The sequence below is a fragment of the Mugil cephalus genome, chromosome 4, assembly GCF_022458985.1.
Source record: "Mugil cephalus isolate CIBA_MC_2020 chromosome 4, CIBA_Mcephalus_1.1, whole genome shotgun sequence".
Classification (NCBI taxonomy): Eukaryota; Metazoa; Chordata; class Actinopteri; order Mugiliformes; family Mugilidae; genus Mugil; species Mugil cephalus.
Genome location: NC_061773.1, coordinates 1,445,010 through 1,468,508, shown reverse-complemented (window position 1 = coordinate 1,468,508; position 23,499 = coordinate 1,445,010). Strand labels below are relative to the sequence as shown.

Sequence of the window (23,499 nt, the reverse complement as noted above, 5' to 3'; positions counted from 1 at the left end):
CACTGGGTCAGTGTTCAGCTGCTTGAGACAGAATTAGAGTGGCAAACAGCTGAGCTTCTCTGGGGTGCTATCATGTGGTCTGTCCCACCCACAGGACCAAAGCGGCCCGGGGGGTTAGAGTTACCATGTCCGATTTCCAGCATGGCTGTGACGTATGCAAGTGGAACTGTGTACATTCGTGTCGTATCTGTTTCAGTCACTCAGGGGAATTTCTCTCCTCCGTCTTTGCCAGTAAACCTTTCCTCCAGCCTGCTGGTAGCCGCGCCTTTCATTTATACTGTCATCAGCACACAATTTGCCCTTTGTCCCTTTGCTTTTCCCTGTGACCTGCTCAGGTCTGCGTGGCTACATGTGTCCACATCTGGGGGCTTGGGCTCAGGCACTGACAAAATGTATCAGCCTATAACACCTTATCTGTGATGAATAGAACAGCCCTCCACAGCACATTTGGCATTGTTTAGATGCATTGTTTCCCAGTCTGCAAAATAACAGCGTGGCATTTTTTTCAGTGTCTGTCAGCAAAGCAGGTAAGGGGGAAAGAGCTGAGAGCTGCATTAGCCATTACTCCTCTGAGTCACCCGATGAAAGGTTTTATAACAAGCCTCTACCTCCCCTGCTATTCTTGGCAACATTTTAACTGAGAGCACTCTCAGATTATAGTCTGTCGGTGGTAGATCTTTCCATCTGCAGCAACCTGGAGTTGTATAGCCGGTGGAAGGATGAGGGGAAACAATGATGGAGGGAGGGGGTGCTATTATCCAAAGCAAAAGGAGTGTGTCCTGCAGGGATTTGAGTGTTTACAGCAGAGTAACATGAGGAGTTCGACCAGTTTGTCCCGCCTATAACATAACTCTAAATGCAGAACCACAGCTGTGATTCCATGTATGAGCTGCCAGGTGTTGGTGCAAAATAGAGGAGTCGAGAATTGAGGTGAGCCCCAAAAACAGTATTTTATATTATAACAGTATAACAGTATATGTTATCGATAAATTACAGGTAAAGAAATTAACCCGCCTCTTAGTCAAAGGTTTGAGGCCAATGTGGGGGTCATTTGCTGCTGCCTGTGCATGTGCGTGCAGGCTAGTATGTGTGTGTATGTGCTGTGGGGGGATGGGGTACCGCAGGAATTAGGTAATATTGACATGGTTGTTCGAACCCCGCCCTCACAACAATACTAAGATCAATGTACCAGATCGATACAAGTCATTGACAATAACTGAACTTCTCATGTGATCAGTGAAGGAGAAAATTCAATTTTTTTTGTTCTCTAGCAACGTGCCCATTCATCAGACTGAAGGCAATCAAATACACATATGCAGATAAGATCACACACACATGCATGCAGAAATTCACAAGCTCTCTCTCTCTCTCTCTCTCTCTCTCTCTCTCTCTCTTTCTCTCTCTCTCCCTCTTACACACATACATGCAGTAGGGTGGAAAATAGCTCTTCTCTGACACTGCATGATTGGTCACTTTTTCCCTCTCTCTCCCTTCCTGCTGAAATAGTTTTAACAAAAGAGAGGGAGAAAGGGGGAGGGGTGGCGTGGTTGGGGGAAGGGATGTGTGTGTGTGTGTGTGTATGTGTGTGTGTGTGTGTGTGTGTGTGCTTCTCTGTTGTCACTAGGCGAGGGAGGGAGGAAGGAGGGAAGCAGTCAGAAGTGAGCTGGAGGGCAAGCGAGGGAGTGTAGGAAAATAGGAGATAGGGTCCCAGAAGAGAGTACAATCCTCTCCCTCTCTTTCTCTCTCCCTCTCTCTCTCCCTCCCTCTCTCTCCCACACACACACACAACCTCATACAAAAGCAACCACAAACACGTTTACATCGGCTCCCCCTGTTGTACTCTGAGGAATAGTGGATTACTTTCCAAACTGAAGCACTCGTCGAGTAAACCCAGGCATGGTCAGGTCAGTAATCATTTACTCACTTGCTGGAGAAGATTTTTCTTCCTTTCAAATGTAATAATGACAAAGTGTCTGCAGCTTAGTCACACATTCCTGTCCTCTCTTCTGTGGTGTCTTGTCCTCATTAGTGTATTTTCCTTCTGCTTGCTTCATTGTGCATTAATTTGTCGTATGGTCAGATCTGGCATTCTCATTACCTGATCTTGTATATGTGACCCAAAGGAGACTCTCTTTTTTTCTCCTCTCATGTATTTAGTATTAGACAGAAGAGTGTCCTCGTTCAGCAGAGTACAAAGTTCTCACTTGACTGCTGGTTTATAGTTTTTGGTGTTGAAACACTGTTGGCTTTCAAGAACTTCAAACTTGTCTCCTCTGACGGTGTGGACAGAAGGTGAAATTCAAACTCCTGATCAAACAGCTTGTATGCCTATGCATTTAAATGACATTTGGAAGGTCAGAGAAGAGCATTTTCAGTTGAATTTTCTTCAATTGGTGTTTATCCCTTATAAAAAATGAAATGAAAATGTAATGCAAGCAGTTTTAATTTATTTATTTCTGCTTCATACATTCATCCAAAAAGTGTCTTTGTGTTATAAAATAGCCGACTTTGTCCTCCTCATGGCATGTGTCACAGGCCTTTTTGTGCTCTTCAGGTGGCAGTGTGTCGGGGTGGCGTTGAATTGTGAGATGAACCATGGAGCGATGCAGGACGCCGGCCACTAGCCAAGTCAGTGACCGCACAACTGTCAGCAGGAGGAGCAGCAGCAGCAGCAACCAAGGAAGTCCCCGCAGTATGCAACTGGGCCCTCACTAGCACCAAGTGGGACCTGGTCGGTCCTCTTCCTCTGCACCTGGGGCCAGGGCTGCAGAATGCTCAGTCCTGTCACCCCATACAGTAAGTCTATTCCCCTTATTTACATGTGTGTGCACCTCCCTGTGCAAGTTGTGCACAAATGCCATGAGCCCGCTTGGCTTGAGTGTGTTTTCCTGTACACATTCTTCTTCTGGCTCCCCTTTTGTCCAGGGCTCATCTCCTGTGGCTGTGCAGTGGGAAGCGTGGTGCTGGGAGGTGAGGGGAGGGGTCTGAGAAGTCATGTTGAGAACTCAGATATGCTAATGGTTTTAACAGCTGAGTCTCTAGGCTTTGCTTTGAGGAATTTCACAGAAAGTGTTCAGTCACTGTTTTTTCAGCCCCTCTATGCAGCTGTAATGTAGTAACGGTCTGTTTAAACAGACACAAGACATAGAACGCTATTGTTTGTCCATGAAGTTTAACATACCATAAACAGATTGTACAGCAAAGCAGTCCATAATTAAACAGGATTTTACTTATGTTTAAAAAAAAAAATCTAAAGCAACTACAGTGACCTGCAGAGACAAACACTTTTTTCTCTGAAGTGTTGAGCTGCAGGACAGAGTTTCAGAGTAACGTGCATCTGTCACATTCCTTCTGCAAAAATGACTCATGGCATCGTGTTAGTTTTCTTCCTGCGGTAGCTTTGACTGAACATGTGACGGCCGTTTATTTTTTCCTATCATTTTTGAGCCTCCAAACACTAATAAGCAAATCCCATTCACCTGCGCCCCATTAAGGGGCTCTGTCCCTAATGATAATAGTGTGACACGTAGAGAGTGATGTGCAGTTTTAACGCCTTTTAGTTGCCAGAACCAGGGTGAAGCGACTCTGTGAATGACAGCCAGGTCATTAGTAACCTGGTGTCAACAGCCTCTCATTAGTCCTGTATAGTGGGACACATAAACATCACCCTTTGCCTCCACACACGCGAAGTAATCATGAAAGCTTGTTAAACAAATTGTAGCACACCTTAGTTCCTCATTATGTGTTGTTGTAGTACAGAATCTGTGCAGGCCGGGTGGTTTCAATGACAAGAGACGTAGAAAGAGCAAAGTGAAGGACAGATGGAGGAGACGTGAGGAGGGGACTGGTCAGCTGCAGCCTGATATACGAGTGGACACAATAAGCAAAGAGGGGCCAGGACGGCCTCTGCCACATGTGAGTGTGCGAGCTAAATGAGTGGGGGGAAGGGAAAACTGACCACACAGGCTGGGACACACAGTCCAGTCTTTACTACTGCACAGAGAGCAGGAGGCTCAAAGAAGGAGGGGCAAAAGTCCGAGTGAAAGAAAAGTGAGAAATGAAATCAGAGGACAGCAAGGAGGGAAATCATCTAGAGGAAAGAGTTGTTTAGAGACATTACTTGACTGATTAGTTGTGGCTTGAGCTTCATTATTGTATGGCTTTTACTTTGTCTTGCAGGAAAGGGAAGTAAAACCTGATCAGATATTGTACAGTGTTTGATTGGCTTGCTGCATGTGGCCTGCTGGACTGTGCAGGGCTGGACAAAAATGTGTGGGGGGAGGGGGAAACAGGAGGAGTAAGAAGGAGGCTCTTCTCAGCAGATCCTCACTGACTTTGTGCTAGGAGTTTTGTACCATGGTCACTGCTTGCTTACGTAACAATATAACCCTGATTCATTTTATAAGAAAGGAAGGCAGAGACTTCTCCATCGATGTGCCCAAATCTTGGCATTGCTGTGAATCAACTTCTAACTAATACAAATCATGTGCAAACAGCTGATGGGGTCATTTATCAGCGACGTTAAGTGAGCACGTTCTGTCTGTTTTCTGCCCTCCTTTCCTTTCAGTCTAGGAGCGGACAGTGTGCACAGAAAGGATATGAGCTTTGTAAATAGATCTCAGGTTAGATTCCTAGCATTCCAGCAGCTTGACTCATCTCATAGATGACCAGGAGTCTTTCTGCCTGTTGGCCAACTGAAGCTAAACACTTCAAGAAAAAAACACTCACACACAAAATGGGGAGTGAGTGTGTTTCTGATTGTGTGTCCATCTTCAGGAGATGTACTGGTTTTCTGTCCATGGGCTAAAAGCTCAAAAGAGGCTCTTCAGCAACAGAGGGGGGATTTTTGTTTCCACTTCCCATCCTAACAGCCAGTAAGCTGCCCGTCATCTCTGATGCTTCACAACCCCCGAATCCCATTCCAGTCAGCCCCTTCCCCCACGTGTACTTCCATCTAATTAACCCCTAATTACTTATACTGACCATGCAGTGGACTGCAAGTCAAACTATAGCCTCCACTGATGCTCAGAAACATCTCACTCTTGCATAATTTTTTAAAAGAATTCAAATGCATGAGGTATTAAAAAAATCCTAATTTTTCAACATTCACATTATACATTATACTGTTTGGTTGAGGACATGTAGCCCCCATGCAGGAGAAGGGTTTGCGCACAACATGATGCTGTGAATTTACCTCACTTCCTGCTTTGAGTGTGTTGCAGGTGGCCCACATGTTTGTGTTGAGATACGTCTTTAATCACAGCTGCTCACTCAAGGCAGATCTACAGTATACGTCTGAATGCAGTGGTATGGTTTCTTTTAGATCTAAGAAGGTTTTACGCAGACCTCCTCACACATGCAAGTTGACCTCCTTTCGTGTTCTTGTTCCCATGTTTTTCTCTGTGTGTTTTCCATTCATCTGCACCCAGTAGACAGAGTTCAGCAGGACAAAGAAGGGAACACTGGTGGTGAACTGTATGGTGGTAATCACAATGATTAAGGGAAGCCATCATAGCACCAATCCGGCTTAGCACTCATCCTTTCTGTTGGTGAACCAAGCCTGACCAAAAATGTTGGGGTGTTTCCAAGCTTCAAGCCAAGATGAAGGGTTAGATCAGAGATACGAACGCCCAGATACAGCTCCATGATGCAGATGTCTGATCTCAGAGCACCCACAAATACCAAGGAGTTGTAATCAGTTGTAGAAGTTCACATTTCTTGGAAAATCGGCAACAGAGTAGTTAATATTTGTCTCATTGAATAGAAGTAATGGTAAAATCAGAAAGGTGTGGGCTATAGAAACTGCTATAGAAACACTGAGAAGGTAGAAGCTGAATGCATTATGTTGTTCATAGAGTCAACAAACTGGTGTCTCTGATAATTTTCTAATAGTAGTTTACATATTTTAAATTTGATTCTTGTTCCTTAAGTATCTACAAATACAAAAGAAGTCACTGCTTCTTAGACAAGAGTTGAATTAAGAAGAAATAGCCTAACAGAAAACTTGCCTAAGTCATGTTTTAACTTACTGTTACAATATGAATAAAAATACCAATGTGCTTGTTAATTATTGCTTGTTTTCTGAAAATGTTCAAATATGACATTTATGCTATTAGGCCAAAAAATGTTATTCACAAATAATACTTACTTTTAAATGACCATTCAACAATCATTCAAAAGGTCAAAAAGGTCAAAAGGTTCATTCTTTGTAAAACAGTAAAAAGCTTAGTTCAGGATAAGCCGTAAGTCTACCAGTGAATCTTTCTTATTTCTCGTCACTTACTGTCAGATTGTCACCAGACTCTGACACTCCCATAAGCCTCATGTGCTCTAATCCATCATTAGTCTGGTTTCTTTCCTCAGTCTGGTCCTGGTCCACGTCCTTTGCTTCGCTTTTCCATCTTCTGATCACAGACCCATCCCTCCGTTTGTTTCGTTTTTTTTTACATTCCTTTTGATGAGGGTTTCCAGACGCGCTAGATTACAGCAGTCAGATATGTCTTGGCTAGATTACAGACCATCTGGTGAAGCCAAGTGGAATAGATGGGAGACAAAGCAGCAAATGATTGGCTCATGCCTGCAATCAGCATGACCAGTGAGTACCACTGCTCTGATGAGCCTGATTAATGTGTATTTACTGGTTTGAATGTGTTACTACTGCCACTGCAGCCCACTGCACTTTAAACAAAGCTCTTGACTTCTCATCTTACAAATTAATTTTAACATCTTTCAGTTTTGCTATTGCCACCAGTTAGTCTTGTTTGAGAGTCAAGGGGATTTTATTTATTCATAAAACAAATTAAGTGCAATGGATGTTTAAATCTAATTTAAAAGTAATTTTGTTTTAAACAATAAAACTTCTATTCCACACTATTAGTCATTTCAACATTTATGTCTAGAACTAAAAACGATTGTCTCAGATGCACTGAGACAGCAGAAAGAAATTTGAAATGATTACAATTAAAAATTATTTCCAGGCCAGAATTCACTTAAAATATGTCTTGTCCAGTGTCTTTACTGTTTAATGTGGTGCCGAGTATAGCATCAATACAGGTCAAGTCAAATTATATCCAAAAAACACAATTCACTAATTTGCTGCAAAGGACTTTAAAATGTACTGTAATTTAACACATATACCATGTGCTACACTGAACTCTATTAACTTTGCTCTCAGAGAGCGACGAGGAAAAGCAAAAAGTAAGAATAGACAGAAAGTGAACACAAGGAAAAACCCAACTTCCTTAAGGTCCCATGCCCGCTATGTTCATTGGTAATTCTGAATTGGCCATAGGTGTGAGTGTCAGTAGTATGTGTAGTATGGGAGTAACATGCAGTGACAAAAACTGACTGGGAGCATTGATTCATACTGCATCACAGTGCAGGTTTCTGTAGCAACTACTTTACCCAAGATTATGTTGTTGCTTGTGTGTATAGTGTTAAAGTTGATACGGCAAAGTATAACATGGTCACAGCCACAAAATCCAGAGTTTGTTCTGGCCTTTCCCCATCAGCTGGGAAGATCCCACAGACACACAGCACAAGACTGCTACTCTATATTTACATTTACATTACATTCATCAGGCCATTTAAAATAGTAAAGTATAGTAAAATCAAGATACTTGCCTATCATGATATACTTATAGGCTTATTATCAGTGTTGAAGTTGGAGTCCCATGTTGGAGTCAAAAATGAGTAAAATACCTAAAAGATTTAAAGAAAATAGAGCAGTAAAACTTAAGTTGTGATGTCTTCCTTCTTGTGAGTGTTTACTTTATTCCTTCAGCTTTTGCACAGAGACTTTTTTGGGGCTCTAATATATAAACACGAATGGCTGATTCCTCTGGGGTTCTACGCTGAGAAATGTGACAACAGTCACCGCACAGCAGGCACAATGGCTTAGGGGCCCCCTAAACCCTTAGCCCCCCGGGTCTGTGCCCAGTAGACCCATTTAGTAATCCACACATGACCTGCAGATTTACTGTGAAATACAAAGAAGCAGCACCCTCCTGTGTTAAATTCTGATTTCCTAGTGATATATGTTTATTTTATGCAAGGTACGAACATGTACTGGCGCACTGGGAAGAATTCCCTGGGGCCCAGGGATTTCCTCAGATCTAGGGTGGAGCTTGTGCTGGTCTAGAGCACTGCAATCCCTGGATTGGATGAGTGGGATTATTGGGCTGAAGGATCATTTAATTTAGGGATCAACATGTGGACCGTTTAGAGGCCCATCTGGTGGTCCTTGTGGGCATATGACACGACCCAGTGTAATCCACATGCAGACGTGTGCGTGCATGAGTGTGAAAATGAATAAATGTCTATTCCCACCAGCAACTATTGTTTTTCTGCTGATTACCTGAATACAGCTGGACAAATTAGTGGAACCAAAATGAATGCAGTTCCTTAATCATTTAAAGCACCTACTGCCTTATGTCATGGTAAATTCACTATATTTGAGACTACTGATTGGGTTTGGTTACCCCAGTAGTCCTAACCCACAAAAAAAGAAAGACTTGAATCAACAGGTCTCATTTAAATTCAGATAGTCATAAAGTCCCTTTCCTTCCATCTGGAGTGTTACCTATGCAAGACAGTCAGAGATCAAAACAGTTTAAGGGGTAAATTTACATTATCATATTTCAAGCAAACATACAAAAACTAAATATTTGAATGTAGGCATTATTTGTCCCATCATTTAATCTGATGAAGTTTTTTGCAATAGCATCCTCCTCCTCTGTCCAGTGCTGTTGTAGGGAAGCCCCTCTGGCCTAGGCTTGGGGGTCAGGAAAGTTTAATAATACTCTGCAATGCCTGGAATGTCAGCATAATGCCAGCTCAAAAAGACAAGCCCTCGACCACTAAACCAGTGGATTACTCTGTTTTTTGTAAAAGTGCATGTATAATCACACATGCCACATGTAACACATGTAAATCAGACTTTTTTTGTCAGCAACACTGGCAATATTGTGCCACCCCCTCCCCATTTTCTGTGTAATATGGAGTAAAATCTACTCTGATCTTTCTCCAGTGGCTCCACCTTCTATAGCACAGCAGACCCCTGAGGTTTGGGCTAAATTAGATCACACGCTTGGTGGGGGTGGTTTTGTGGACTATGAGACTAACAGAGAGACAACAACAATGGCCCCAATGTGAGAGAGGCAGAGGCAGAGGGCAACGCACAGACTGATAGAGGCTTATCTCCGTGGTGACCGGGCTGGGAGCTACGTTGGCGGCTTCTCATAAAGATTATAACAGTTATCCCCTGCCTTAATGAGACCTAGTAGAAGAATTTGGGCTGAGCATTGACATGATTCTGGGATTGTGAAGGGAGATATTCAGATTAAAAACAGAAAAATTGCTCTAAGGTGAATGGAGAGCTAGAATCTGATCTGAATAACGGATCATTTTGTATGAGTTTGTGAATTAACCTCTGTGGTTTTGTTTCTGTCAGGTCTGTTGAAGATGCACTGGTCTCCGGAGCACGCTGCCCCCTTATCTCAGTGGCCTGAGCAGCACCTAGATGTCACCTCTACCACCTCGCCCCCATCTGCCCACAAACACGACCCCTACAACACAGCTGCACGCCGCAGCTTTGCCCCCACAGGTTATCCGTGGGCCAGTGATGACATATCAGCCCTTACTGCTTCTTCCCTGCTCAAACGCTACGCTGAAAAGTACTCAGGCCTGGAGTTGTCCTATGAACGCCCGAGTGCAGGGGCATACACTGAGCCTGGGACTTTCCTGAAAACAGAACCTGAGCCCTGGGCAATAGGACAGGGCATGGACTGTTACCCTGGGCTGGAGGCACTAAGTGGCAGCAAGGTGGGCTCTGCTTCTGTAGGGATCCCAGCAACAGGAAGTGTAACAGTAGTGGGTGGCAACTTGGCATCTGACCCAGGCTACAGTGGTGCTGGTATCTGCAGTGCCCCATCATCTCAGGATTACCCTCCGGCCTACAACAGCACCTACCTGTCCTCAGGATACTGCCCTTCGTCAAGTGCAGCACTTCCACCTGCCCCTCTACACTCTTTGCAGGCAGCACCTACTCTAGTGCCCAGCTACAGCGCTAGCACTCCTGTCTACAACTACCCACCAGGATGCTACCCACAAACCAGCCTGTCCTCTGGATACAGCCACCCCAGTGCCTCCTACCTGGCCTCGGGAATTAGCGCTCCCACTCCTCTGGCACCCAGGCCTACAATGGTCAGCAGTAGTTACAGCTACCCATCCCACAACCTTGGAGGGAGCTCTGAAGCAGGGGTGCCATTGAAACGTAAGGCCTTTGAGATGACAGAGGAAGGACAGGAGGGAGCAGAGGGTGAGGGATCCCGCTACCGAAAGTTTGGCAACGGAATCAGTCACAGCAAAGGGCACGGTAACGGGCATGGCCCTGGCTTCGATATGAGTGGCTCAGCGTCAGATCCACAGGCCTACAAATCTGGAAAGCCCCTGACATCACCCTCTTATGGCGGGGCGGGGGACTACAGCCCACCAACAGGTCTAGCTGGGGAGAGCGCATCAGCAGAGCACAACTTTCCTCAGCAGCAGAGAGTGTCTATGAAGATATCTGCATCTCACACAAGATCCGAGGACCCTAGTGGGGGGCGCTGATATTCCCTCACCCCTTATAACCAACCAGGGTTCTTAGCCCAGACAGACTTGGGCTAAGAACATCGGATTTGTCTGTGAAATGTTTCATTTCCCTAACAAACACAAGAGGGCACAAGTCTGGCATTTCTTGTGCATGTTTAAAATGTTCATTACTCATGTTTTTTTTCCAAAGATTGAGGTTGAGGTAAGTTTTAGAAGTGAGGCTGAGGCTTTCTTTACAGAGATAGCATCAAGACAGTCAAAGTGTATGAGTGTCTGTTTCTCTCAGGATCCTATTTATTTCCTTTCTGCTACTGTGGCAGCAGCACTGCAACGTTGCTGTTCTAGAAGTTGGTTTAATAATTTGCGGCCATTATGTATGTAACAGGCCTTTGACTGCAATATGTTCTATCACACCACAAACAAAGTAATAATCATTATTGACCAAAAAGTAAAGAGAGCAATAAGTGAAATGGTGAGATTGCTATAGTACTTCAGCACAATCACTGCTACACAGCTGACTCACTCGGCCTTGAGAAATGAAAGTTTCTCTGCTTATGTGTTCCCCTTTTACTTATTCTTTGCTTTATTTTTGCTTTTTTCCATTTGCTATTTAATTTCTACCCTGGGGCAACCCTCCTCTTCTGCTCAGCCTACGTCACTGCTGACCAGACATTATTTTTGTCCACTTTATACATATCAAGCTGCTTAGATGGAAATATTTACATGGTAGTATACGTTGAAGCCGCCCTTTAGATCTTTTACAGTTTGTTGTAAAGAATGAGTGGGAAACTAGCACAAGATTTTGTGTTTGGTATACATAAAATCACAGCATATATATGCAGATCATCGTGTTGTTTACATACAGATGTCTGCTGATCCTAAAAGTAACCGGTATCATTTCTTTAGAATATGTGACTAATATAACCTGGCCCAGACTTAGCCTTGATAATGAAAATATGACAAGGTTGAACGACTGAACAAAACAAAACTTAACAAAAAGTCTGCACATTATATAATTCACTTAGCAGCAGTTAAATGTGCATCAAGGCTTTCTACTAGTGAAACTGAGAGGCATGCAGGCCTCTTGAGTGAGTGCCTCGGATCATTTTTGCTCATCATTACATTCTTTTATGAAGATTTACCTGCCTGTCTGCCTGGATTTACTTTTTGATATATGCATTCTCTTTTACTTTTGCCTCTCAGAAGGATGATTTAAATACTCAGGAAAACTTTTGTTACCTCAGTGATAAAATAAGAATGTATGTTATTACCTAAGGGTGTTTGTAGGGAGCTTTATGGAGCAAGATGAAAACAGAGCCACGGCTAGGACTTCAGGGAAACTCTCAAAGGCCTTTCAATAGTATATAAAACACACACATGCATGCACAAAAACTATCCGCGCGGCTTCTTAGCTCTGGGAGACTTGAGGTTTTTGTACCAAGGCCTGAAATGTTGAATGTAATTCAGATATTTTTTTTAAAAGGATAATACATGCCATAATGTACATCGATGATGTTTTAGATATATGAAACATATTTTCTTCATGTATAGATGTAATTCTCTTATAGGTTTTGGTGGAGAAATGGATGACATGTTAAGTGTTAGCGTAGTTAGCAGTGGGGGAAATGGTGTTTGCGGACAAACTGACAAAAGAAAGCACTCCTGGTTGAATCATTTAGACATCTCAAGACACACACACATGCCCTATGATATGTACTCTATGTCTTAATAAAGTATCCAGTTTCCCATTGCCGACGTCAGTATTCTAAAATGACAAGGTCAGCCTGAATTTGGCTCTAACCTGAGCCAACACCACACAGGAGGGAAGAGATAAATATGAAGCGTGTGCATGGTTGCACCTCTAAACCATGTTGTAGCTTTTCCCATCCCTTTATAAGCTGTGCCATACTCTTCTTCGTGCAAATTAATTAAGAACCTTGGAACAAAACGGAGCTCAGGTGGCAGATGATAAATGCAGCCACAGATTTAATAAATCAAAACATATTTTAACGCCTCCTTTTGGAGTGTGCACACATTTGTAAAAAAAAATGTGGTTTCAGTTTGAAAATAGATCCTCATCCAAAAATAAGATGTTTAAAGATAATGTGATTTGTTAAGCAAATTAAATTGATGTTTTATCCCCCATCCCAAACAACCAGGTTTTACAAGTATTTAAGCGCTTAGCTTTAACAAATGAATGCTCTTCAGTGCCCACACACACACAGAATGTGCTCCATGTCAGAACTACACAAGTATTTGCTGTTTCTCTGTATTATTACTCTTGATTCAGTGAAGGAGTCATTTGTCAATTTGTCCCGTGGATGGAAAATTGGACTTCTGCGTTATCTTTGTTATTCAGTTGTTGTCTCTTGTACATTCTCTGTAACCATTTCTACCTCATTTTGAAGACATTGTACATGGAAGTATTTATTTCATGTAATTTCACATGCCAGTTTAAGGAGCAACAGTTCTAAATCTTGACCCGTTATAGTCTACCTCACTAAAGACTGTTGTGTCATGGAAGTGAAGATATCATACCAAAAAAAAAAAAAGAAGAAGAAAATCCTTGGCTTTGTCTTTTTGTCTGTGGAAAAGTATTTGATGTTTGTGCGTTTTTATCTTTCACTAAATGATACTTTGACGAGAACCCAACATTTAGCACTGGTCTTTTCTCTCTTTATAAATATACCGGCTCGGTTTGATGTCATATTACATTACATTGCTGTAGTAGAAGATTTAATCATTACCGAATGTCCACCCCAATACAAATAAATACAGCTCTATCCGCTACTTCACCCAGCATCAACATCAGACATGACAAAACTGTTTAGCACACCCACATTTGCCCTGAGCAGAGATGGTAGTTTGTTTGTTTTTCTCTCCAGATATTGGATGTTTGACAGCTAATATTAAATCTTAGTCTAATCTGAGCCTGGAGAAGAAGTCAAAGGCGGGACAGGTTTAAAGTAGAGATTCCATACAGCAGAAATAAATGCACCCAGCAGTGACCCTTTGTCCAAAGGGTCAACACAAACTTGGCATCCTGGGATAAATTAAAGGATGATTTTATTTTATTGAAGCCTGGAGTACAATTATCATCAATTAAATAATTAATTTTTAAAATTTTTAGTATGGTAATGAATACATTATGTTTTAGACACTGCTGTTTTGTTCCTCACATCAACACGAGAACACTGTTACTTTATAATATGTGAACCATTTTGCTTTTTTCTTTCCAACAAATAAATGAGGGACCAGTAAAAAATCAGCGCTGTCGAACGGTTATTTCCTCCTGAGCACACTGAGGTCATATTTTAGCTTTTGATGATGCGCAACGTTGATCATTGCACATCATCACCATAGGAGGAGGAGGGGGAGGAAAGGCATGAAGAAGAGGAGTGTTAACATTTGCGATCAAAGTTGCATATCATCATCATAGTCTAACTGTATTTCCAAAAAATCTTTTTTGTGAACTGGTTGTCAACAGCTCCCTCAAGAACAACTGGTAAAGATTAAATCATCCACGTTCTTCAGAGCCAACTCAGCCTCTACTCTCATCTGTGGACTTTATCTCAGAAAGTGAAGTCCTAGTGTAGTGTATGCATTTCAAAGTGTGTTAAGACTGAGCTCAATTAAATAGAGCAGTGTCCCCTCTGAAGTGCAGATCAACTGCCATGTTCCTGCTGTATCAGCTGCACTAGAGAATAAGTTCAACAGCGCCCCCTACAGGATTTTATTGTCTTGTCACATTAAATGGCAAAAAATGGAGTGAATGAACAGGAGAGAAACCTAAATCTGATCAATATTTGCCATGACCAGCTTTAGTTCAATTCAGTTCTAGGTATATTTGCACACAGTTTTTGAAGGAACTCAGCTGTTAGGTTGTTCCAAACATTTTGGAGAACCACAGATCTTCTGTGAACAGAAGGACTGAAATACAGACAGAAAGATTTAAAGAAGGCTACACCTTCTTTAAATCCTTCATGTAATCCCAGACACACTCCATGATGTTGAGATCAGGGCTCTGTTGGGGGCCATGCCATCTCTTCCAGGAGTTCTTGCTCTTCTTGACACTGAAGATAGTTCTTAATGTCCTTGGCTGTATGTCTGGGGTCTTTGACATGCTACAGAACAAATTTGGGGCCATTCATACACCTCCCTGATGGTATTGCATGATGGATAAGTATCTGCCTGTATTTCTCAGCACTGAGGACACCATTAATCCTGACCAAACCCCAACTCCATTTGCAAAAATGCAGCCCCAAGCATGCAAGGAACCTCCACCATGCTTCGCTGTTGCCTGCAGACACTCATTATTGTACTGCTCTCCAGCCCTTCAGTGAACAAACTGCCTTCTGCTCCAGTCAAATATTTCAAAATTTGACTTGTCAGTCCAGAGCACCTGCTGCTATTTTTCCTGACCCCAGTTCCTATGTTGTCTACATAATTGAGTCTCTTGGCCTTGATTCCATGTCAGAGGGATGGATATTTGGCTGTAACTCTTCCATGAAGACCACTTCTAGCCAGGCTTTCTGCCAGTTCTGAGACGATGGCACTGTCTTGCGATTTCGAAGGGAAAAAGGCTTGTTGTGTTTTTCATCTGCTGTTTCATTTCTTGTCCCCCTGCGTCTACAATCTTACAAAATCCCTGACTTTGTGCAAGTGTACCTATAAAGATTGATGCTGGTTTGAAGGCAAAGAGTAATAACACCAGATATCTCATCTCATCTCATCTCATCTCATCTCATCTCATCTCATCTCATCTCATCTCATCTCATCTCATCTCATCTCATCTCCTACTACCTCTTATCCTCACTAGGGTCATGGGGGTTGCTGGAGCCTATCCCAGCTGGCATTGGGCGAGAGGCGGGGTACACCCTGGACAGGTCGCCAGCCTATCACAGGGCTAACACAGAGACAAACAACCATTCGCACTCACACTCGTACCTAGGGTTTAGAGTCACCAATTAACCTAACTAGCATGTCTTTGGAAGTGGGAGGAAACCTGAGTACCTGGAGAAAACACTCCTATAGATTCAGTCTTTTGTGATAGGTTTGCATTTTAAAAAATATATTGCTCTCTCCAAAAAATGATAAGTTTCCCAAAGGCAGATTATTATGAGAATAAATAGGCATAGCATTCCAGTTGTAAATATATTATCGCCTCCCTCTGGTTCTCAAGTGTTACTGTCATCTGCAGAGCTCCACCTTCAAGGTGGAGGGTCTCGAAAAAGTTTGTACACTGTAAAAAAGAATTGCTCGTTCAACTTAAAATAATTTGTAACCTGGCCGCTTTAAAATTTTAAGTTGGACAACAGTTTAAGGCTTAAATTGTTGAGTTTGGCAAACTAAGAAGCTTAAGTTGTTTAAATATGAGTTTCTTAAACATTGAATAAATAGTTGGGTTGACAAAGGCAAAGGGGACAAATTAACTATTAACATTAACTTTAGATTTTAAGTTTAATCAAGTTTTTTAGTGATGCCAACAAGATATTTCAAGTTGTACAAACCTAAATCCTAGTTTAGACAACATAAAATAACCAGTAAAACTAACAAACTTGGAACGATATCTTGAGTTGTACAAATATAACAAGTTGTTTAAACTATTCAATTCAATTCAGTTTTATTTATATAGCGCCAATAACAATACAAATCGTCTCAAGATGCTTCACAAAAACCAGCCTGCAACCTCCAGAGCAAGCCTCAGGGCAACAGTGGCAAGGAAAAACTCCATTTTAACAGGAAGAAACCTTGAGCAGAACCCAGCTCATATGGAGGGACCCATCTGCCGAAGGCCAGCCGGGTAGAAACAGAGAAGATAGAGAGAAAAGAAGAGCAGGAGAAACAAGATAAACAAACTTCTGTCATAGATACATACATCAAGCTGAAGGAAACATGTAGGGTCTAGTAATATAATACATTGCTGATCATCTGTGACAGTTTGTGAGTATAACAGGAATCATGGGCAGGTTGGTGAATTGTTCATCTAGGTAGGAGTGGACAACTGGAGGAGGCCATGATGACTGGGGCAGATGCAGTTTATGGAGCCCCACAGGTCTGATACACAGCACTCCATACCATGAAGACTGGGCTGGTCGATGAGGCCACGACAGCAGATGTAGCTTAGAACTCCACAGGTCAGATATTCAGCACTCCAGACCAGAGACCCTCACAAGATAATGGAGGGGGAGGGGAGCAGAGGGGAGAGAGTAAGACACAGTGGTTAGTAAATTATAAGAGATAGAAAATAAAATGATAAGATATTAGAGGACAGGAGCCAGAGAAGAAAGAGGAGAGAACATGTCCTCAGTGCATTGTCCCCCTGCAGCCTAGGCCTATAGCAGCATAACTAAGGGATGGTTAAGTCCAGCCCTAGCTGTAAGCTTTGTCAAAAAGTAAAGTCTTGAGCCTGACCTTAAACGTTGAGACTGTGTCTGATAACTGAAGGCTCTACCTCCCATTCTACTTTTGGAAACTCTAGGAACCACAAGCAGAGCTGCACTTAGTGATCATAGCGATCTATTCGATAATATGGTACTATGAGGTCTTTCATATATGATGGAGCTCGGCCTTTCAGGGCCTTGTATGTAAGGAGGAGGATTTTAAATTAAATTCTAGATTTTAAAGGGAGCCAATGAAGAGAAGCTAATACTGGAGTAATATGATCTCTCTTGCTAACTCCTGTCAGTGCTCTTGCTGCAGCGTTTTGAATCAATTGGAGGCTTTTTAAAGAGCTACTTGGACAGCCAGACAGTAACGAGTTACAATAATCCAGCCTGGAAGACACAAATGCATGAACTAGTTTTTCCGCATCACTCTGAGAAAGGATGTTCCTAATTTTGATGATATTATGAAGGTGAAAGAAAGCAGTCCTAGTCACCTGCTTTATGTGAAAATTAAAGGACATATCCTGGTCAAATATAACACCAAGGTTTTTCACAGTAGTAATGGAGGCCAAGGTAATGCCATCCAACAAAAGTAGGTGATTAGATAATGAATCTCTGACATGTTTAGAGCCAAATACGATAACTTTGGTTTTGTCTGAGTTTAAAAGTAGAAAATTACAGGTCATCTAAGCCTTTATGTCTTTAAGGCATGCTTGGAGTTTAACCAGCAGAATAGTTTAATCTGGTTTCATAGATAAATATAACTGGGTATCATCTGCGTAGCAATGGAAGTTTATGCCGTGCTTTCTAATAATATTGCCTAAGCATGTTGTACAATTAACTTAAAAGTTAACTCAACCAAGCATTTTGTTGAATTAACTTATGTTTTTAAGGCAGCCAGGTAACTTTTTCTAGGAACAGTTGATCTTAGTTGCAATGTTAAGTTAATTCAAAAAACTGAACTGCATTATTTCCCTACACGACTTGAATATATAGTATGACATAATAACTATTCTTTAACATCAAAAAACATTCAGAATGACATTTTATTTAAATTAAGAAATTAATTCTGACACGAATTGAATTATGACAACACAATTGTCACATATTAACACATTTCTAACGTTTAATATCTCAAAATAACGTTAATATCGTGCTCGCCTGCTACCATGCAGGAATTGTGATGGTATGAAGGTAGATGTGAAATATAAAAGCTACCTGCTTAAAAGCTTGTGCAATTTAACTAGTAATTCAAGCAGATTTCAAGGATGTCTTGAATGAACAAATACTACATACATACTACTACACTGTTATAACATTTACAACACATTTACAACAAGTATTTTCTATGGCTTTTACAGGCCTTTTTCTTTTGTATATAGACATTTTCTTGAGTGTTCTTACTATGTTATGTAGTTTTACTGTATAAACCTTTGTGGTTATAAGACTGTCTGCAGAATAGCCTGAGTACGGTGTTCAACCTCATAAGAACTGTCAAGGCACTCTGTCAAGAGATTGATTAACCACTGATTCATTTTTCAACAAATGGTTTCTAAGAGCAGCTTGTGAATTAAAAGAGCACACCCAGCCACTGTAGATGCAAGGCAAAGGGAAAGACCTATTATAGTGTCCGTGTCTTAGCTTGTAATGCCTTAGAACGCTTCGTTGGTTGGCTGAAGAAAATGTGCAGAACTTGCAGATCCAATTCATATAACTCACAGGGCTGGTTGTTCTGTAGCAGTCTCCAGCTCTGAAGAAAAAGAAAGTCAAAGGGAGATTGACATCTCCATACATCACTGCCTGTAAGTACTTTCTGTGTTTCCGTATCGTTTCATTATCGTTTACCTATGCATTAAAAATAGTATTACTAAAAATAAATGTAAAAAAAAAAAAAAATCAACCCACAATTAACATGTCATACAAAAATGTCATGTTTTCATTTTGAACTAGTAATATTCAATTTCATTAATTTAATTTCATTATTTTCCGAACCTCATTGTTTCAGTCACCACTCCTGCCCAGTTAATATTTCAATTTCAGCACTGTTCAGTTGCTCATGTGGTGGGATGTGTTGTAGAAACCACTGTCTTAGAAGAAGAGCTGCCACATGACCAACCTGAAAGCAAAACAGAGCAGAGTAGGCTACTTGTCAAAGATGTTTAATGAGGAGGACTTCCACTCTGTAACACCAATATGTTTGTTTAATTCCACCAAATACAAAAGAGTGAGACATCATCTTTCTAGTGGATCTCATTTGTCTTTAACACTGAAACTGGACAACTGAGTGAGCTTAACTATTAATAACTGGACATGAATTGTGTACGGTAAACTCATCCAACCACACAAGGCTGAAAAAGAAATGTCTAGCATTGCATTCTATAACATTTCTCATGATTTATTTAGCTACTTGCAAAAAATAATTTTCTGTTTCTAAAATCACACACTACAGAAGCCCTGAATGGTCATGCATTCATACATTTTATTTCCTCCATTCTCTCGTGATTGAGCTAACATTACAACTACAGCAACTAAAAATTACACAAAATAAATACAAGCAGGGTCAAAGTGTGTTCTTACCTTGGAAAACTCCTGATCCAAAAAGGAAGTTTTGTGTGGCACATGGTGCTGCAGGAGGTTGATAACCCTTGTTGGCCATGTGGGGTTGCATATGCACTTTTGCAGGGGCCACATGTAGATAAATTGAGTCAATTAAGAAATGTATGTTGCTTGAATGATTCTGATTGAACTGATTAGTTAAGCACAGAAAAACTTGATATTTCAAGTACACAACACATTTTAGTTGAACTGACTGAGGAAATTGAATTGAGATAGCAAACACCTCAAATCCAATTTTACAGTGTACAAATTTGTCTCCATGCCTTCTTGACTCAAATGTGAACAGTCAAAATGGAGCAAGTACTAACATCCATTTTTATTAAGTGAAAGTAAGAATGCCATACTTTAGAAATGATGGATACAACCAATGGTAATCTTATTTAATAATAATTATGTGTGACTGCAACTTTTGTCCAAAGAACCAACTTGGAGCTGGCGTCCTGTGCACTCAATTTACAGCATTACTCTCGTAAAAACCTAGTATTCACAGAGAATAGAAGTCTTCAGAATAGCAGGCAAAAATTCATTCATTCATTCATTCATTCATTCATTCATTCATTCATTCATTTTCTGTAACAGTTGAGGGGTCACAGGGGTTGCTGGAGTCTATCCCAGCTGTCATCAGGTGAGAGGCGGGGTACACCCTGGACAGGTGGCCAGTCTATCACAGGGCTGTAAGTAATAATTACCATCAATTAAGTATTTAATTTGTAAATTTATAATTGGTATTGTATTAATATATTATGTTTTAAACACTGCTGTTTTTGTTAAAAGATTCTGTAAAGTTACCACTAAATGTAACTCAAAAGCACACTTTAGCTAACACTTAAGAACAGTATTTTTAGTCAAAAAGAGGCAGTCTCTTTTTTTTACTCGATCACATTTTATGAGTTTTATTAACAAACATTCTTGTCTTTTAAAAATGTATTACCAACAATTCCATTTGCTTAGTATATTACATAATGTGTCTAGGGAGCTAGTGTTTATTGAGTGGAATGACCTTGTGTGGCAGGGAGGGCAGTGCTACACCTCAGTGAATAGAGGGTGGAATAAAGGACATAGAAGATGTGGAAGGATGGACAGAAGAAGAGAGGCATGTGGTGCTGGTAGCAACTGGCGGAATGAAGAATCTTATGCTTTCCAAGTCACTGCCCTCAGGATTGAGGGGGTCCAGAGGGTTTCTGTGGTAGATTCAAAGTTGATTCCAGGTCCAGGTACAGTCCAGGTAGGTAAAGGTGTCCCAGTGGAGGAGCCAAGTCAAAGATAGGGCATATAGTGATAGAGTGAAAGAACAACTCAGCCTCTGGCAGGATTCATCAATTCTTCATGCTGTGACCCAACAAGAGCTGGCAAGTGAAACCACACATGCATGTTGGGTATTAGTGATAGACCATCACCAGGGCCTAGAGTCGGATCAAGGGCCAAAGCTCTCCACACCCACTATCCAGCCCAGAGAGCCACCGCATACTGCAACACCCAATGTTCCAGGTGGGTAATGATGAGCACCACTGGACTGCCCAGGCAAGCAGCAGGAGGGCTTGATTGTTTTTCATCTGAAGGCTTAAAGTTTAGGTAAACACATCGGCATCTTTACAGTGTCAAGCTGTTAACAGACTATTGTTAGAGATAAACACAATCATATAAACTGGTCAGACTTGTGTCAAGAACTACATTTGAAAAAATAATCAACTGTGTTGCAAAAAATAAATCACATATCTATATGATCTGAGATCATTAACCAGGCGACGCAGTGTTTTAAAATCAAAGTCCAGTGTTGGCTTTTGTTACGTCTGGTACTTGAACAACAGGGACTTGGATGTAGTCCACAGATTTGCCTCTGAAACCAACCAGGGTGTAAAGTCCTCACATTATAAAGCAGCGTCATTGTATTTGTCAACGTTATCAATGTTACCAACGTTATTACTGGAATTCTTGAAGGACCTGGAGATTGGCTGACCTCCAATAAGGTAAATGAGGGATACCCTAACCAAATCGGATTTTAAGGTTATTCATGTTAAACCTATGTATATACAGTATATAGTTTCAGTAATGTCATTTATTGTGTACACAGTTCTAAGACTAGTAAGCCAGCTCCTTATGAATCGCTTTTATAATATTTATATTACATATATATATTAATTACTGAGTATATATATTACAACTTTTGAATCATCCCTTTAACCTGTGAACGTGTTATTTCCTTTGAGTCCCACAGGGGGGCGATAGATAGCTGCACTCCACCATAGACTGTTACTTGAGCCCTTACAGCAATGAGCACAGCAGTTAAAGCTGTGATGTCTGCAGACACCGTCAGGGGCAGGGGTGAAAAAAAAAGCCAGATCAAACAGAGAGGGCCAAAGACACAAATCAGCCACACCTTTTATTCCATTAAGACTACACTGGTGTCATTTCAGTCCTGTTGCACGTGAGCTGAACAGGGACAGAAGTTTGCCTTCAGTAGCCTATCATGTCAGATTCATCCTCTCTACACAGTGACCACATCTACACATAACAGAAATACTCCACATCTACACTGAGCATAAACAACTACCTCACCCGGAAACTTGATCGTGGCAACACTGCAGATTGCATTGATTCCTTGAAGACATGTGATCTTCATTTTCCTGTTCCCCTTACACACACACACACACACACACACACACACACACACACACACACACACACACACACACACACACACAGAGAGAGAGAGACTCCCTCTCCTTCACCAACGTGCCCCCACCTCGAACAACCCGACAGATCAAACCAATGTCCTACTTAATCCACATCCTACCTCTGCAGCTGCTATTCAGACGGCTGCAAGGACAGCAGCCTAAAGAAGGAAGAATCAAAACAAAGCATGGGTATTGTTCATTTTGATGACATCTATAGGTGAAAGCAACATATGTATAGATGCATGGCATAGCAGGAATGAGTAAATCTTGAAAATAAGATTAAGTAAAATTGCATCACAGCTAAGCATCAATTTGCTTTGAACTTGTTTCACAAAATACACCAAACAGTAAAAAAAGGGGAAGCTATCAATAATTCTGAAATGGAACTACAGTGAAATCATGTTACAGGGCAACCCAGAGTGAGCAGCCTGTCAGATTCACCATCAGTGCTGGAAGTGGTGCACTCCAAACATTTGCAGCACTGGTGTTGGGAGATGACGAATAAATCCTTAGTAATGGACTTGGGTTTTTTTTGTTGTTTTTTTCTGATCATTACTCTCATTTACTGTCCTCTACTGGAAGTAACTAGCTCTCCCTCCTCCGCTCTGCTTGCTGTGGGTAAGGAGGTGCTTTACAGTGCACTGTACAGTCTGAGCCTATTGGGAACATGCTGCTGACTCAGCCCAGGCCACTGCATTCATCTATCTGCACTGCAGTGCTGTCTCTGCTTATCCCCCCCCCCCCCCCCCCCTCCAACCCACAACCCCACCCTCCTCCTCCTCCTCGTCCTCCGCCTCCTCCCTCATTCGGTGCACTACCTCACATGCACACAAATGCAGAGGAAGAGGGAGAAATGAGAGGAACATACATGCGTCTGGCATCTGCGATACAACCAAACGCATCAAATCACATTGTGATCACAACATGAACAAAAAGGACGTCATTTATGTATATCAAGAATTATATCGTATTGTTGTTTCCGAACCTAAAGATACTGTAAATTTCTATTGCAGCTCCCACTGGGACCCGCCCGCTCGGCCGTGCTTGCGACTCATATCCAAGCAGTTTCACTGGTTGGTAGCAACACACAGACAGAATGACCTTCTTTAGATTGTAACCCGTTTAAATTCAGTCATCACAGGAAATGAGCAGCAAAGTGACCATCCATCGTCAGTCATGGAACATATTTAATTCACATTAACCAAAAACGACACCAGCCAGAGGAGGAA

The 23,499-nt window shown here is 41.6% G+C and overlaps 1 protein-coding gene across 1 annotated transcript; it reads left to right on the top strand.

Moving 5' to 3' along the window:
* The first annotated feature begins 1,639 nt into the window (after positions 1-1,639).
* LOC125007393 (fidgetin-like protein 2) lies at positions 1,640-13,245 on the top strand. Its single transcript, XM_047584211.1, has 3 exons — positions 1,640-1,904; positions 2,555-2,796; positions 9,452-13,245. Exons 2-3 carry the CDS (start codon positions 2,772-2,774, stop codon positions 10,609-10,611), a joined length of 1,185 nt encoding a protein of 394 aa, XP_047440167.1. The 5' UTR covers positions 1,640-1,904; positions 2,555-2,771; the 3' UTR covers positions 10,612-13,245.
* The last annotated feature ends 10,254 nt before the right edge of the window (positions 13,246-23,499 follow it).

Bases quoted from the DNA above. Each gene is read 5' to 3' on its own strand.
- LOC125007393 (XM_047584211.1), top strand. From the start codon at position 2,772: ATGCTCAGTCCTGTCACCCCATACA. The intron at 2,797-9,451 runs GTAAGTCTATTC...TGTTTCTGTCAG, and splicing joins CAGTCCTGTCACCCCATACA to GTCTGTTGAAGATGCACTGG.